General features: G+C 51.3%; 1 protein-coding gene across 1 annotated transcript in view; it reads left to right on the forward strand.

Moving 5' to 3' along the window:
• Positions 1 to 438: 438 nt before the first annotated feature.
• Man2b2 (mannosidase alpha class 2B member 2) overlaps positions 439 to 17,614 on the forward strand; it is a 30,251-nt gene continuing 13,075 nt past the window's right edge. Inside the window, exons 1-7 of the mRNA XM_052736086.1 lie at positions 439 to 623; positions 1,284 to 1,430; positions 3,992 to 4,097; positions 7,514 to 7,686; positions 11,953 to 12,068; positions 14,368 to 14,545; positions 15,376 to 15,574. Coding sequence (XP_052592046.1) covers positions 486 to 623; positions 1,284 to 1,430; positions 3,992 to 4,097; positions 7,514 to 7,686; positions 11,953 to 12,068; positions 14,368 to 14,545; positions 15,376 to 15,574 — 1,057 coding nt within the window. The 5' untranslated portion in view covers positions 439 to 485. The remainder of the gene's footprint in view (positions 624 to 1,283; positions 1,431 to 3,991; positions 4,098 to 7,513; positions 7,687 to 11,952; positions 12,069 to 14,367; positions 14,546 to 15,375; positions 15,575 to 17,614) is intronic.

A 17,614-nucleotide genomic window follows, 5' to 3' on the forward strand; every position in this document is an offset into this window, starting at 1 on the left:
CATGCCTCCCCATCACCACATTCCATTTTATGGAGAGCAAAGCGATTAAATACCTGCCCGAGCTCACCACCCAGGACCCCAGATTTGATTCTCAAATCTACCAACCTTGACCCCTCTATATCTATGTCTGTAAAAACCGGCTTTACTCCCTTAGAATGGACTCAGTTCCAAATCAAGCCACCCTGAGGCTAGAGGTCTGCAAGTGGGCGATTGTTGTCCTGGAAGGCTTCCCGGTGCGGAGACAACAGCACTCTCCAAGGCTTGGGGCACCAGCCTTGGGTTGTAAGGCCACCAGCGGGAGACGAGAGGTGCATCGTGCACTCCAGCCGACAGGGGGCGCCAAAACCGGGACAAGCTCGTGCTCTATCCGTCGGCTCGCTGCCCTGGCGCGCTCCCGCCGACAGGGGGCGCCGCGGTCCACGGACCCGGAAGTGGGCCGCTCCGCCTGGGACCCGCCGCCGGGGCAGCGTCCCGCCAGCCAAGCCATGGGGCCGCTGCGCTGGCTGCCGCTGCTCGGCCAGCTGCTGCTGCTGCGGCCGCCGGCGGCCCAGCCGGCCGGCCCCATCCAGGCCTTCGTGGTGCCCCACAGCCATATGGACGTGGGCTGGATCTACACGGTCCAGGTAAGTGGCGAGCGTTCCTGAGCTCCTTGCACAGTAGCTGCCTCCTGCGGGGTGCGCCCGGCCCAGCCGGGAAGGGGGAGGTGGCCTGGGCTCCAGCCTCCACCCTAGGACCCTGCCTGCTGTCTGAGCCGCAGCCCTGGGCTGGCCACTTCCTGCCTCGGAGTCGTGGTATCACATCTTACTGGATGGTCCCTACAAAAGTCAGGGCAGGAGAGTGTGTCCCCAAAGTGTGGGTTGACAGGTGACCAGTCTTCGGGAGTAAGCCTGGAGTAGCATAAGGTGGGGCTGGCTTCCAAGCATGTGAATGTCAGCTGACTCCTGGGAAGTGGGCTGGCCCTCTGTGGTGCTGACACAAGGGCTAGCCAGTTCTGCTTCCTCTGCACACCACCACCCAGCCAGGATAAGCTTGGTGTTGGGCTTGTAACCTCGTGGTTCCTTCTGTTCAGAACCTTGGACAGGGCGGCTTTTTCCCATTTATTGCCTCAGTTTCCCTGTTTGTAAAGAGAAAGTGGTGATCCCTACCCATACCCCTTAGGCCTGGGTGCACTGTGGGCTATTATATATCGGGACACTTGGTCTCTGGATCTTCTCTTTGGTCCTTTGGGCTTACCACAGCCCTCAGCCTCTTTAGAGCTTGTGTGATGGCGTTTGCCTCCTCAGGAAAGCATGCGGTCCTATGCAGCCAATGTCTACACCACTGTGGTGGCGGAACTGACCCGTGGGCAGCAACGTCGCTTCATCGCTGTGGAGCAAGAATTCTTCCGGCTGTGGTGGAATGGTGTGGCCTCTGAGCAGCAGAAACACCAGGTAAGGCAGGGACAGGGGTGGCAGGATATATATGGGTCCCCAGGTACCCCAAGTGTCTGTGAAAGTCCCAGCAGGAGACTAGATAGCGAGTTCCAGATGTGCTCAGGGACATGCCAGCTGTTTTTTTTTTAAAAAAAGTGTGGTCAGGGCCTCTGCCCAGAGACAGGGTGATGTAATCTTTTCTATCTTTTCTTTTTCTGCCTGTTCTTGTGGGGGAGGGGGAATTCCCCCACAAGCCAGCACTCCTGCCCAAGAGGCATGGGGGTTAGTGCTGAATCAACACCCAGGTGAACCTTGCCCCTCCCCTATTCGCACACACTGACTCTCCCCTGCCCCTGCTGGCTGGGTTTGGAATCCTTACGGCTCAGGGGCAGTTAGTGTCACACAATACAGAGAACCTGGGCAGGTTGGTGCCTGGTCCTACCATGGCTTCCTCTTCTATAAAATGAGATAGCTCGCTCCCGGCTCGGACAGCTCATGTCAAGAATGAATCTGAGGAAACACCTGGAACAATACTTAGGCACTCTTAGTTCTCTTCCCAGCATTCACCTTTCTTTTTCTTTTCTTTCTTGCTTTTTTTTTTTTTTTTTTTGAGACAGGGTTTTTCAGTGTATCCCTGAGTGTCCTAAAACTCTCTCTGTAGACCAGGCTAGCCTGGAACTCACAGAGATCCGCCTGCCTCTATCTCCTGAGTGCTGGGATTAAAGGCGTGTGCCACCACTGCCCAGCTGCATTCACTTTCTGAGCAGCCACTGCACGTGAGCTGTGGAGAGCTTAAGTCACTTGAGGTAGCCGACTAAGCAGTCTTAGCGGGAGTCTGCTAGGTCTTATTGGAGCCAGGTTGAGGGTCTTCTCAAGCCTGTCAAGTCATGGTGCATAACCTCATGTTTGAGGCCACTTACCTGTACCAGCTATGGGGATTGTCGTATAGACTTACAGAGATGGTCTGGCCACTGTCTCAAGGGTTTACAGTTTATGAATAAACAGGGATGTCGGACTTTAGAGCCTGCCTCTTCCAGTGGTGTCTGTCTCCAACCCTCTATGAGGGGCATGGCTTTGGGGTAAAGCTCTAGGTAGGAATCTACCAGTGCAGTTCCCTGGAGGCCAGGATTTTGTCTGCTGTGTTCAGTGCAGAATCTCCGATAGCTGGACAGTTCCTCATATGTAGCAGGTGGTTTGGGGTAAGCCACCTCAGCACACACAAGCCAAAAGCACCATAAGGACTGCCTGGCAGCCCACTGCCCACCCTCACACCCATCAATTTTCTCTACCTATCCCTGCATTCATTTATCTAGCATACATTCGCCAGCAAGACCACACTGAACCCGAGATAACAGGCCTGCCCCCCTCCAAGTTGCCAGGCCCCCAAAGAAGACAGGCTGAGGAGCCGTTCCCTGAATTAAAGGATCTGAATGAAAGGTGACAGTTTACAGTGACGTATGGCCCCAGGTTAAAGGGGTGTGCCAGGAGAGGAAACTGCTGGGCACTCTGAGGTTCATGTGAAGCCTGATGATTGTACAGTAGAGTGTTAGCATTCTGTTTCCGGGTTGGGGTGATAATACTAGGGTTAGCATCATCCTCATTCCTCGGAGGCATGCACAAAAGTGCTCAGAGTAAAGCAGCTAATTCACCCTGAGTGCTTTAGACAGAATGGAACAAGGGTCTAGACATGGAAGTATTTAGGCAAAAGGGTCTAAAAATGTTGCCACTGCCTGAGTTTGCTGAGTAGTCTAGAATAGGTGGTCCTGGAGCCTGTCTCTGCCTCCTCAGTGCTAGAATTCCAAGCACATGCCACCGTGCCTGGCTTTTTACATATGCATTAGGAGGATCACTGGCCTCAGGTCCTTGTTACCTGGGCCATCTTCCCAGCCCCCTGTAGCATATTTCAATGTAGTCTCAGCCATAGAGTTCTTCCTAGTAGCTGTGCCTTCTCCATAGAATCATCTGGAAAAGAGGTCTCCATAAAGGACGGTCTAGTCAGGCTGGCCGGTCAGCCTGTTGGTGTGGAGTTACCTCCAGTCTTCCAGTCTGTGAATTGAGGTGGGAGGGCCCTGCCCACTGTGGGTGGCAACACTCCCTAAGAAGGGGATTCTGAACTGTAAGAAGGTGGAGGAAGTGAGATTAACACTGACATGCACACATTAATTCAATGTTCTCTACTCTTAATGGTGCATGTATCAAGACCAGTTCGGTTTTCTTGACTTCCCTGCCTCGATGGACTGTAACCTGGAACTGTGAGATCAATAAACCCTTTCTGCCTGAAGGGGAAAAAAATGTTGCCACTGAGTGGTTCTGGGGAGGAGTATGAGGAAGTACTTTGTTCTGCTCCTGCAGCTTTTTTTAAAGTTTCAAGTTATTTGAAAATTAAAAACACATTTATGGACACAGACGTGGATCTAGGTCTCAGATAGCTGCCATGGACCATGTGCTTCTGAGCATAGAGGACATGGTATGCACCAGGGCAGTGTCCTGATTTTGTGGAGTGAGCAGGATGGGAGTTTCATGAAGGCCCCTGGGCAGTGCTATGACCTGGCTGTCTTCTTCTGCCTGCCTGTGCCCAGGTTCGCCAGCTCCTGGATGAAGGACGCCTGGAGTTTGTTCTCGGAGGCCAGGTCATGCATGATGAGGCTGTGACCCACCTGGATGACCAGATCCTACAGCTCACAGGTTTGGCCACTGTACTCACTTCTTTGTGTGTGTGTGTGTGTGTGTGTGTGTGTGTGTGTGTGTGTGTGTGTGTGTACTCACTTCTTTATCATTTCTGATAACTAGCTGAAAACCAGTTAAACTGTTTGTTTGGCCTACGGTTCCTGAGAGTTCAGCCCACAGTCCCTGGCTCTGTGGACTGTGGGCCTTTGGTGAAGCAAAATGGCAGAAGGACCATGTGGATGAGGACAATGTTGATTTCATGATGGACAGGAAGAAACCAGAGACAAAATGGACCTGCCCCAGTGACCTACATCCCCCAGTCAGGCCCTATACCCTAAAATTTCCAGTACCTCCCACATGAGGACCAAGCCCCCCCCCCCAGTATATGAATTTATAGGGCAGTGGTTCTCAACCTGTGGGTCTCGACCTCTTTGTGAGTTACATATCAGATATTTACATTACAATTCATAACAGTGGCAAATTTACAGTTATGAAGTAGCAATGAAATAGTTTAATGGTTTAATAGTTTAATGGGGCTCACCACAACATGAGGAACTGTATTAAAGGGTCGCAGCATTAGGAAGGTTGAGAACCACTGCTGTAGGAGATATTTCATATTCCAGCCTTCACACTCAGCGGGCCTGTCACTCAGAGGCCTGGAGTAGGCAGAAGTGTATGCCTGGCCTCCATGTCCTGAGATCTGCCTGCTCCTCTGAGCAGGGTGCTTTGGCGAAGGGAACAGTGATCTTCTAGGTCTATGGGGATTTGAGTAGAGGGGTTAAAAGTCAGGGGTCCAGAGTCAGGTGACCTAGGACCATCATGGCCCCAGGGACCTTGACCTCGGGAAAGGGATGTATCATCAAACCCGAATTCGTCCTTGAGAAATTAGTTTGAGATGATATTAATACCTGCCTCTTGAGAGAATTAAGTTGGGATAAATACATACCAAGTACTTAAGTAGAAAGTACGATTCCCTAGAAAGCCCAGTGAATGTTATCTGCTTCCACCACCACCATTATGACTGCCATCGTTACCACTGCTCTTCTTCCATTACTCCAACATCACCACCACCACCACCATTATCTCCATCACTACTACCCTCACCGTGATCACTAGCACCATCACCATCATCACTACCACCATCACCATCACTACCAACCATCACCATCACTACCAACCACCATCACCATTATCACTACCACAATCACCATTATCTCCATCACTACTACCCTCACTGTGATCACTAGCACCATCACCATCATCACTACCACCATCACCATTATCACCATCACTATCACCATCACCATCACCACTGTCATCTCCACCACTATCACCATTGACATCCCATCACCCCCACTACAGTCACAACTGCGCACTCTGTCCCTTCTCCCTGCCATCACCTCCAGCTGCAGTGACACACTTTGCTCACACAGTCCTCATGGAGGCTGAGGATGCCCTGGGATCCTTAGTCTTGTTTTGCACATGTGAAAACTGAGACCCGGGGGACTGGAGAGATGCTCAGTGGTTAAGAACAGTTGCTGTTCTTGTAGAGGATCTGGGTTCAGTTCCTAGAATCCACATCAGGAAGCTCACGACTTTCTGTAACTTCAGCTCCAGGGTATCCAAGGTCCTCTTCTGTTCTCTGTGGACTTCTGGTCTCTGCACTCACATGCACTTATCCACCTAGATATGCATATTAAAAATAATAAATCTTAAAAATCGAGTTGTAAAAACTGAGACCCAGTGAGTGAAGTGACTTGGCCAAGGACCAATAGCCAGTACTAGACTCAGGGCCCATGACTGAGCAACAAGTCCCATGATCTCGGCACTCTGGCTTGGGCCCAGCTTCCCTGGTAAAGCCCAGAGCAGAAACACAACACACTGTAAAGGGTATTAGCACATTTCTTGACTATCTTTGGAAATAAGGGAGGAGACCTTCACTGAGGCCCACCAACCTTACTAACCCACATGTGTTATCAGCTGTCTCCATAATCCATGCTGTTGAAAGATAAACTTAAGCACATTAGAACGGTGGCCCTGATTTGGACAGGCAACACCAGACTGCAGGCAATCCAGGGAAACACTGACGGGGTTGAAGGGGGATGTGGAATGGACTCCTTGGTGGTTCCTGGCTGAGTGAGCTTACCCTTCTTGCTGTTTGCACTGAAGTGGGCTTTGGTTTGCACATGCGTATTCCCCAGGTTGTGGAGAAGTCACAGCCTCATGACTTATCCAAAACTGATTGAGCTTGCTCTCTGCTCCTGTCAACTAGAAGATCAAATGTCTAGGGGAGGCAGTTAGCATGCCTTTGACTCAGACTCACTGCATTCTTCACCACAGGCTGGCACTGTGCCCTCAACAGTCAGGGCTCTGCCAGTATGGGAGTGGCTAGGGAGATTACCTGTCCTCAACATGCTGCTGTTGACCATGCAGCCTCTTGCTCCATCCTCTCTGTTTCCTGCACATCCCAGTCTGCCCTGCTGGCAGAATGATGCTAGTCCATGTCCTCTGCCTGACCCTTACCCACTCCACACACCTGACCCACCAGACCACCAGCCTCCTCCATCCCTTTTGCTTTCCTGACCATCCTTGTTCTCTGTGCCTCAACCTTGCTTATGGCTTACTACTCCACTTACTACTCCTGGGCACCACCTGGGTCTCAGTCAGAGTCCCAGGCCTAGAGGGTCACTGGGTCCTTGTATCACACTCTTGCCATGCAGACTACAAACCCATTGGGTATTAGGAAGACAGCGCTTGGGGCAAGGTTTGGGGGAGATAGTCAGTGGTTCATTCAACACGTTGAGTTTCTTTCTGCCATAGCTCTGAACCCAGTGACTGCTCCATTGTGGTGGCTTCTGAATGATGTTTGAGTGGACAAATGGCTGGATGAGTCTGACCCAGAGCGCTTTGCTCTGTAACAAACTACCCCCAAACTTAGTAACATCCAGCAGCAAACATCTAGTATACCCACTTTCTGGATGAGGAGCTCAAGGTCCCTTAGAGTTGCCCTCAGGGTGTGAGGCCTGGCTGCATAATCTATGGCAAGAAGCTCATTCACGTAGTCCTGAGGGAAATGAGCCAGACACATAAGGACCAGTGCTTTGGGGTCCTCTTACAGAAGGTCCCTAATGCCACCAGATCAATAGAGACATGTAGAATGCTGTTGCTGGGGGCTGGGAAGCTATGTTTCAGTGTTGCAAGACTGAAAGTTCTGGAACTGAATGGTGGTGTGTATGAACGTACTTAAGCCTAGGTACTGTACGTCTAGAGATTGCTGGTGAATTGAATTCAATGTGTTCAATTAAGAGTTAAGATCGAAACCCTGCTCTGCCATCCTCATGACCTGCTCAGCCTAGGAACTGATACAGGGTACCCAGAGAGCCAGGGTGAGAGGCCACCCGGCCAGCCCAGCTAGGTGACCTCTGTCTTTGCAGAAGGACATGGCTTTCTCTATGAAACATTTGGGATCCGGCCACAGTTCTCCTGGCACGTGGACCCCTTTGGTGCATCGGCGACGACCCCGACCCTGTTTGCCCTGGCAGGCTTCAATGCCCATCTCATCTCCCGGATTGACTATGACCTCAAGGATGCCATGCAGGAAGCTCAGGTGCGTCCCACTCCATACCCGCTGTCACCTCCTCCTGCCTTCCTGCCCCTCACTGGGCTTTGTGGTAACTGCCTGACCCAAGCCTGACTCCTATAGCTGCCTCCAAGAATGGCCTCCTGCCTCCAGACCTTTCCACCCTTTAGCTGGGCCTTGGCCAGAGCTGGCTCCTTCCCAGGGCTGTCTATGAGAAATGTGGATGAAGGACTAGAGGACCAGGCAGAGTGTTCAGCTGGGGACATCGCACACATGCAGCCACAGGGCTGACCGTGTGCTAGGAAGGACGAGGCCTGGTGTCAGCTGCATCCAGCCAGCACCTCCATCAACCCTGGACCAGCTTGGGAGGTGAGGTGTTAGCTGCACTTGGACCTTGGGCAGCAGACATGTGCCCTCATACCTCTAGAGGCTGTAGGTGCTGGGTCAAAGTGCATGTATAGTAGTGGTGAAGGGCAGGTTGCTATTCCTGAAGGCTGGGGTCGGGGTCTGACCTTGCCTCTGTCCTTGGCATGCAGGGGGCCATTTTCTCCTCACATCCCCACTGTGGTGTGCTATGTCTATGCCCCCCCCAACCCAATACTTTTCTTTTTTTTTTTTTTTGATTTTACTTATGTTCTATTCATCCTCTAAGACCATGTGGCAGCTTGGTCTGCCATCACAAAATGCCACAAACCAGGCTGGATTAAGTGTACAATTCAGTGGTGATGAGCACACAACTTGTTCAACCATGGCCATCGTTTTTTTTCCATTTTCCCCACTGAAACTATGTCCATTAAACACTGGCTCCCTGTTTCCCGGCTGTTGGCACCCCCATCCTACCTCCTGACGGTAGTTGGATTTTTCTTTGGACCGCCAGCTCCCAATAACAACACAGAGACTTATTATTAATTATGAAAGCTCAGTCTTAGCTTAGGCTTGTCCCACTACCTCACAACTTAAATTAGCCCATATTTTTATTAATCTATGTTCTACCATGTGGCTTTTGTCTCTTTCCCATTCTGTGTGTCCAGCTCATTCTGTGGTTCAATGGTGTCTTTTGTGTGCCTAGATTCATTTCCTTCTTCTCCCTCTGCCCAGAAGTCCTGCCTATACCTCCTGCCTAGCTATTGGCCATGCAGCTCTTTAGTAAACCAATCACAGCAATATATCTTCACAGTATACAAAATATTGCACAATATTTCCCCTTCTTTTCCCTAAATAAAAAGGAAAGGTTTTAACTCTGACATAGTAAAACCATATACAATAAGAACAATTATCAGGCTATCCTGTGCTACAGAGTGAGTTCCAGGAAAGGCTCCAAAACTACATGAGAAACCCTGTCTCAAAAAAACAAAGAAAAAAGAATAATTATCAGGTAGGAATTACATTTACAATGTCCAGCCCATTAGTATCAGCAAATTCAAAGAAATTACTCCATTATCTATCCTATCTTGGTGAGTCCAAAATTTTGTACCTAATTTACTTTCTATCCTAACTTGTCACCAACCCCAAACTATCTTTTTAGGTCTCAAATCATTTTCTTAGATAAAAATTTAAGCTTTTATTACTCTCAACCCTATATATTTTACACCTCTTTTGTGAATTTCTTTTCTGAATTTGGTAACAAGGAAAACTGTAACTATAACTATCTAGTCTTCTACCCCCATCAAAGATCCGAGAAGGGTATAATATTATCTGAGTAAACAAGAAGTGCAGAACAAGCACCTTCCAAAATTATAGAAATGGCAAAGACATCTGGCTGCCTGGACAGTGACCCAAGGTTCCTCTGCAACGTTGGAGCATCCATCTTCAGCCTATAGTCCTAGAATAGACTTTTTTTGTGAAGCAGGAATTTTGAAGGTCTGTCCTACTTTGTCTTGGCAAAGTTTGGCAGTCACTTTCTCTTGTGTCCTGATTGTCCAGTTTGGACAGCATCCTGTCAGCAGTCCAGGTAAGGGCGGTTACTTGCCCAAATGTCTAGCTTTGCCACGTTGAAAGCAAACTCCCTATGGAGGTTCTTTGATGCCCATCATCCCCTTTTGAAGTAAACTGGTGCTGCCGGGAGCAGACATGTCTCACTGTCTTGAAAAGCCTTACGTTATTAAGACATTTTAAATGCCATATTCTGTAGGTCTTTGAAGTATTTGAAGACCACCTATCTATTTGAAATATATCTCTGTTTGACATTCAAAACATAACTAACATGACTACAAGTTTGATTGTTATAGATGACTACCATTTCTTTATTATCCTAACCTGTATTTCTTTATTATCCTAAATAGCTTTAAGGACTAGAAATTTGCATTACATTTTTAAATGAGCTGCACAAGTACAATACCTTAAACAAGAGTGGGAACATATATATAGTATAACAAAAATAACCTTAAATTGGTATCAATATTCAAAAATCCATACCAATGTAAAATATTTGAGACTAGTAGTTTTTTTTTTTTGGTTTTTTGTTTGGTTGGTTTTTGGGGATTTTTTTTTTTTTTTGTCTAAAAGTAGATTCAATCATCTACCCTTTTATCCTATCATTCCCATATCCACTCTTTTTCTTTTCAGAAAGAGATCCTTGAATCCAACCTTCCCTGTTTAGTTTCCTCCCTTACCACGACCAGAAACAACTCATAACCAACCCTCCTAAACAATGGCAAACATCCATAACCTACCGAACAATCAAAAACCACCTACCCCACCTCTTGGGAATGTGGGCATCATATTCTTAAAATTACTTCCTATTGTCTGGGGGTGACAGCATCTATAGGGGACCCTGAGAAAGTTGAGATAGTGGTCAAGTCCTGGGAAAAGTAGCTGTGTCATTTGTTGTCCAGTCTCTGTGTGGTGGAAAAGTGCAGGACTTATCTGGATAGAGTCGTCTGTGAGGCTGGACCTTCTTAGCTAGCAGCTTTGAAGTTGTTCTGGATGCAGAATTTTGGGGAAACAGCAACAGAGGCATTCTGAGAAGCTGGATCACCTGGGCCATCTGTCTTCATAGGTGTCTGGTTCTTTTGTTCCTTCTCCCATTCTGTGTGTCCGGCTCGTTCCGTGGCTCTATGGTGTATTTTGCGCACCTAGATTCATCTCCCAATACTTTTCTTTAAACAACCTTTCTTCTCCCTTTACCTCCTCTCCTTCCCCTTCCTTCCCCTCCTCCTCACTGCCTCCCCCTCCTCATCTCTCCTCCCTTTTTCTCTCCTCCCTTTCCTTTTTTCTGGTCTGGTCTGTTCTGTTGATGCTAGGAGACTACAGCTGGGACCACCTTGCACTGCTCAGCAAACGTTCTGCCACTGGGCTCCGCCCACCCCCTTTCCATCTGGACACTAGTCCTTCTGTGTTAGGATCCTTCTTCTTAAGATGTATTTTATTTTTAATTACATGTGAGTGTACCTGTGTATGAATTATGTGTAAAAAGGCCAGAAGGTCAGAGGCCCTGGAACTGGAGTTACAGGCCGTTGTGATTGCCTGGCATGGCTGCTGGGAATCAAACTCCAGTCCCCTGAAAGAGCACTATATGCTGGTAACCGCAGAGCCATCTCTCCAGCCGCGGTCAGGATCCCTCTGATGATCTCATGTGGACACAGCCGCTCCACATGGAGTGCCATTGTGCTAACAGAGAGCATGTCTTTGTGCAGGACATGGTTAGAGTTACCCTGCCCTGCAGATGGGGAGAACAAGGCTCCAGAGGGAAAGGTGTCCCATGCACGATTGTCCAGGGGGCAGTGGTAGAATTTGGCCAGCAAGTGTTTCACACAGGTGGCCTTAGGATGCAGGAAAGCATGATGAGGAACATTTTGTTGTCACCTACGAAGCACCGGTTGCCGCTCCTGAACCTGAGCTCACGGGCATTGCTGATTTCACCTGTGGATGGCCCTAGAACACTGAGTGTGGCTTCTCCCTGTTTTTCACTCAGATGGATCAGGGTCCCCAAGCAGTGCTGAGCAGAGCTGACTCTGGCACCCCAAGCCTGCCTTATGCCATCTGAGACTAGACTGCACAGTAGTGAGCTCTCCATGGCTGTGGGTATTCAAGGAGAGCAGAATGATGCCTCTGAGGCCTGGCCTGGGCGAGCCAGCACTGAGGAAGGCTGATCTCACAGCTACAGGTGGCCATGGTAGTGCCTGGCCTGAGGGAGTCTTACAGAGGCGGTGACAGAAAGCCGCCTTGTCCCTGAGCCTCTGAGAGAGGCTGAAGGTGTGGACATGCCATGGCGGTGCAAGGGGGCTGAGGAAGACGAACCAGGGTACCAGCCAACGTTACCCTTGCCCCTCCCCCATCCTCCCCGGTTCACAGGGGCTGCAGTTCGTGTGGCATGGGTCCCCATCCCTGTCGGAGCAGGAGGAAATCTTCACTCACACCATGGACTCTTACAGCTACTGCTCACCCTCACACATCTCCTTCTCTAACAGGTAGGCGCCCCCGTCTGCAGCTGCCCTGCCTGTCTGTCTCACTGTCCACTCCTGGGAACAACTGTGCAGGCCCTGGACCGACCCCGTGGATCAGAAGCAGCTTTTTAGCAGTAGCTCCTCACGAGGTTTCCCATGTCCACGCCTCCCAAGCTTGAGGGTGTGGCTAGAACCCCACTTTACTATTCCAAAAGCCAGGGGGGTTGACATCTCAGAAAACAGAGTTGGCTCCTGAGGTATTGTACCCAACACCATCCTCTGGCTTCCTTATGCACACACACACACACACACACACACACACACACACACACAGGTGCATGCACACGTGCACATACACATACACAGGATGAGGGTTTTTTTATATTTATTCATTTATTTTTAAGAATGAGTTTATGCGCACTGCGTGTGCCGTGCCCACAGAGGCCGGAAGATGGTGTTGCCCCACCACTGCCAGAACTGGACTTAACAGGCAGTTGTGAGCTTCCCAGTGTGGGTGCTGAGAGCCAAACCTGGGTTCTCTGCAAGAGCAGCAGGTGCTCTGGACTACTGAGCCCCCTCTCCTGCCCCAGGGATGAGGTTCTAACATAGCACTCCCAGGGACATTGCACTTTGACTTGGTGGGACCCACCCTGCCTGCTCCAGGCCTCAGCTGTCCCCACCTCCAAGGTGAGAAAATGAGCCGGCTGGTATCCAGGAATCCCAGCACTGTGCCTCCATTTCCACACTTCCCTTCATAGCGCTGCGGAACCTCTTCACCTTCCACTCTCCTTCCTGCTTCATTGTGATTGTCCCTTGCCTCAGTGACCAGCTGGCTCCCTGACTCTGTCTACCTGGCCTGGAGAGTGGGCTGAGTTACAGGGAAAGGCACTGGGCCAGGGATGGTCAGGGATTTCTCAGACGTGGGGACATTTGTCTCCACATACACCTGGCTGGCCTGGCTCTGTGGGGTCTGCTGGAAAGTCATTTGTTAGCTAAACCCGTAGCCCAAGGTCCTCGCCTCTGTCAGGGGTCACCATGTGCAGGCGTCAGGAATGGGAAGGGGCAGGGTCACCGCACGGAAGCACCACACCGTCTCATGGAATCAGCTGCCGTGTGCCTTGTGGCGAGGAGGTCCCTGAAAACAGACAGCCTGTGCTCCGAAGGCTGGCAGACCAGGGTTCAACCCTACCTCTGTCCTGTGTGCCCGAGAGTCCACATGTGAGGTACTCATGGCCCGGGAGTGAGAAGTGAGCAGAGAAGATGCGGGCACTTGCCGTGTGCCGGGGTGCTCTGCCAGGCACGGGGTCTACCTCTTATGCCCCAAATGGTTCCTGTTACTCCTCCCACTCTCTCGTTTACCACCGAGAGACAAGGCTTGGCAAAGGTAGCCTGGCCATGTCGGCAGGTGGCCTGGGATCTCATAACCGCCACCCAGTGCTGCATGGCATGAACAGGGGTGGCACTTCCTGGGCTTCTCCTGACCCTGAGGCCAGGAGAACCTGTTAGAGATAACCCTGTTGCTATAGAAACCTCTGATGTTTACTCACCACAGATTTTGGGGTTGGTCTTGAGAGAGAATTTTTTTTATTGTTTGATTGACTGGGTGGTTCTGCTTTGGTTTAGGCTGTGTGTGTGTGTGTGTGTGTGTGTGTGTGTGTGTGTGTGTCTGTGTGTCTGTGTGTCTGTGTGTGTGTGTGTCTCTGTGTGTGTGTGTGTGTGTGTGTGTGTGTGTGTGTGTATGCACTATTGCCTGCTGAGGCCAGAAGAGGACATTGGATCCCCTGGAATTGGAATTATAGGTGTTTGTGAGTCTCCATGTAGGTGCTGGGAACCAAACTCAGGTCCTCTGTAAGAGACGGCTCGGGACTACTAAGCCATGTCTCCAGCCCCAGGTCTTGGTTTTCCTAATGCAGTTTCCCTCTGTAGCCCAGGCTGGCCTTAAACTTGTGTGAATCTTCCTGTTTGGGCCTGGTGACTGCTAGGGTCACAGATGTGAGCCATCACTCCCAGATTTGATTTTTATTTAATTGCATTACAGTGGTTTTTTTTTTTTTTTTTTTTTAAATCCTAACTCCTGATATTTGGGGCAGTTTTGTACCCAAGATGAATCTTCACCCTGGCCTCAGGCAGGCAAGGTGGTGGCTTACGGGAGCCAGGGCACAGGTGACCCTCATCCGATCCCCATTGGGCCATCGCGGTGGGGAAGACAAGGCCGCTGGCTCCATGTGGCCCTGAAGCGATATTCCCAGGATCCCACCGGCAAACCACACTCAGCACTAAGCCTCTGCATCAGTCTCTTCTGCTGGCCTCTGTCCTCCCTCAGGTCTGGATTTTACTGGAACGGTGTGGCCGTCTTCCCGGAACCACCCCCAGACGGCGTGTATCCCAACATGAGTGAGCCCGTCACCCCAGCCAACATCCACCTCTACGCTGAAACTCTGGTGACCAATATTAAACAGAGGGCCGCGTGGTTCCGGACTCCCCATGTCCTCTGGCCCTGGGTATGGCATGCTCTACTTGGGTATCCTCAACACTGACAGGGCCCTCATTGGGGCCTGGGTGTGGCCCTATGGCAGGAGCAGCCTGCCCATCTCTACCTGGTTCTGAATGTTCCATCCTTCCCTGCAGACCCCTGGGCCTCACCCACTGTTCCACCCTGCCTGCTGCCCCTCCAGGCTGATAGATAGACCAGCATGCCGGCCTCCACTCCCACCACTCAGATTGTTCGGGGCTGAAAGCCAGACTGGCCTCCTCAGTTCTATATGCATCGGGTTCCTTATCTGAGCAATGGGTTTAGTGCTGCCTGCCATGAGGCTCATGAGAGGGGCATTCCTGGGGGACAGCCCCGTGCCCCATCATCATCACTAACCCTTATTAAGGCACCAACTGCTCTGCAGTATTTGTCTCCTCCATCGAACTGGCACCACTAGACCCAAGAGGAAGGCAGTGCTGAAATGCATTTGCAGCAGGAATCTGAGGCTCAGAGAGGTTAGGGAATTGTCTTGAGGCCACACAGCTACTTAGCAGAGCAAATAGAAAGGGGTGGCATTCTGTACAGAATTGGGCAGGTGACCCACAGCCTGCCTTCCTAGTCCATGGCTGCTTGTGGTCAGGATGTGTGAGTCAGGGCTATGTAATAATATCACATTATCGCAATTAGTCCTAGGGGTGGTTTCTAAGGAGAGCCCTGACAGCTACAGGAGTCTTTCTGGTGTCCTTGTGGACCAATGAGGGTGGGTGGGCTGCTGGGGGTGGCAGTGATAAACCTTCTTGCCTGGGCGAGGGCTCCAACGGTTCGTAGAGATTCAGGCCACCGCTCTGTGTCCTGCAGGGATGTGACAAGCAGTTTTTCAACGCCTCAGTGCAGTTTGACAACATGGACCCCCTGCTGGAGTACATCAACAACCACTCTGCCCAGTATGGTATCTCGGTGCAGTACGCCACACTGAGCGAGTACTTCCAAGCCCTGCATGCCTTCAACATGACCTGGGGCATCCGTGACCACCATGACTTCCTTCCCTATTCTTCAGGTACGAGCCTCAGGAGGCTGGGGGCAACTTAGTATCAAGGGTGCAGACCTTCCTCCCTAACCCAGTGTAGGCTCGGGGGGCGGCGGGTACCAGGCTGCTTCCCTCCTGCTCTTCCCACATAGACAGCTGTTTCCCACCTCCACACCTGTGCCGTCTCGGGGCCCCCTCTTGGGAGTACCTTTCTGCCCAGTCTTCCCACATGCTCCTCCCCTGGGCAGCCCCTGCTCACACCGTGGTCGGGCAATGTGCCTCCTCTGTGTTCCAGCAGCCACACTTCCTCTTTGCTCTGCTCTGTCATTGTCATTGTGCGGGACGTCATCTGTTTCCTACCTGTGTCCTCAGGCCTGGGCCTGAGCAGGTTTCAGTGTTCAGCCTCTGCACCCAGGCTGCGTGAAGGCTGGCACCCATCCAGCTGCACAGTAGGGACACTGATAGTGCCATTGTGTCAGGCAGTGACCATGACCCATCCCACCCCTGCTCTCAATGCTCCACGATATAGTGACGGCACCCCCAGCTTCAACACAACCAGGCCACCAGTGTGCACCTCCTGCTGGTGGCTACAGCAGGTAGGCCCATCTCCTCTGCCCAGCTTCCAGCAGAGAGACCATGTAGGGGGAAAGAAAAGCCCCTTCCCCACTCCATGCCCAGGCCCTGCCTCAGAACATCACAGAGAAATGGCTTTTGCGTCTTTGTTGTGGGCTGGGGTACAACTCAGTGGTAGTATACTTGTCTAGCATATAGAAGGCCTGGGCTCAGTCCCTAATGCCAAAAACAAAATGCAAACCTCTTTGTTACATATGTCACAGCCTGTGAGGGGCCCTAGGCCTATGCCTTTGCCCAGATGGAGAAGCCCTGGCAACGTGGCTAAGATGCTAACTGGCACACTTGAGCAGGGCAACTCAGAGACCAGAACACAGCCGTGCCTGCCAGTGAGCTTTGCCCAGCACATGCACTCAAGCACCAGCTGATCAGTCTAAGACCTGGGGAGGAAACAGGCTTGGATAGCATCTGCTGACTGACCATTAGTGCCATGTGATCAGGGTGCCTGGAGCAGGGCCTGCCCGTCCCCTGCCCCTGCCTGCCCAGGCCACAGGGACAACCTGGTTTCATCAGTGAGGGATTAGAAGAGGAGACCCCCTGGGAAGGTTCTTTCCCTGCTCCTCATTTCCCTCCCTTCCAAAGACACTGCACACAGAGGCTCCAGCTGCAGGGTCCAGGGCCTGGGTTGCCCTGCCCGCCTTGACTTAGCTGCTATAGTTCTCAGGCCCCTTATACCACCCTGTGTGTAGACATGGAGAGGACGGGGGCAGGAATGTGGGCGTGGCCACAACAATGGTGGGATGGGATGTGTTTTGTGAGAACAGTTAGAGTCTAAGTGGGAGAGGTCTCATCTGGGCATCCTCAGAGTTGTGGGAGTGGGTTTGTCCTGTGTGCGTGGCTGAATGGAGATGGCCTGATACAATACAGAAGCCCGGGTGTGGGTGGTGCCAGGCTTACAGCTTGGGCAGCAGAGTTGCAGTGAGTGCCTACCTTCTGCCCACTCCGTTTGCTGGTGCTATTTGACCACCTTTCCTTGGGGCCATGTGACCGCTCACTGGAGTCTGGTCCTGGTCCTATGGGGAAAAGACTAGGAAACAGAGGAAGCTAGACCCGGAAGAGGCAAGAAAGCATAAGTCACAAGAGCCTGAGACCCACCTTTTGAGAAAAGGTGGCTGGCTGCCTCCACCCTGATCCCAGGCTCTGCCTCTGTCCTGAGTCCCTAAGCATCCTACCTAGTGTTCCTCAGCTCCTCCCACCTCTACCCCCTCCTGTGGGCCTTGGGAGGAACCCTGCTGACGTTCAAGCTGACCTGGCATTTCCTGAAGTCCACAGAGTCACGAACAAAAGTGCCTGTGGCTGTTCAAGGCTCTTCGTGGCCCACTGAAGCCTCATGTCTCCCTCCCTCCCCCTGCTCTCCCAGTCCTTCGTGTATGTGGAGGTTGCATGTTTCCTAGGTATGCTATGGGCCATCTTCTCTCTAGTGGGGTACTGCAGTGCCTA

This window comes from Peromyscus californicus, unplaced genomic scaffold (assembly GCF_007827085.1).
Source record: "Peromyscus californicus insignis strain IS unplaced genomic scaffold, ASM782708v3 Scaffold_13__1_contigs__length_99412109, whole genome shotgun sequence".
Classification (NCBI taxonomy): domain Eukaryota; kingdom Metazoa; phylum Chordata; class Mammalia; order Rodentia; family Cricetidae; genus Peromyscus; species Peromyscus californicus.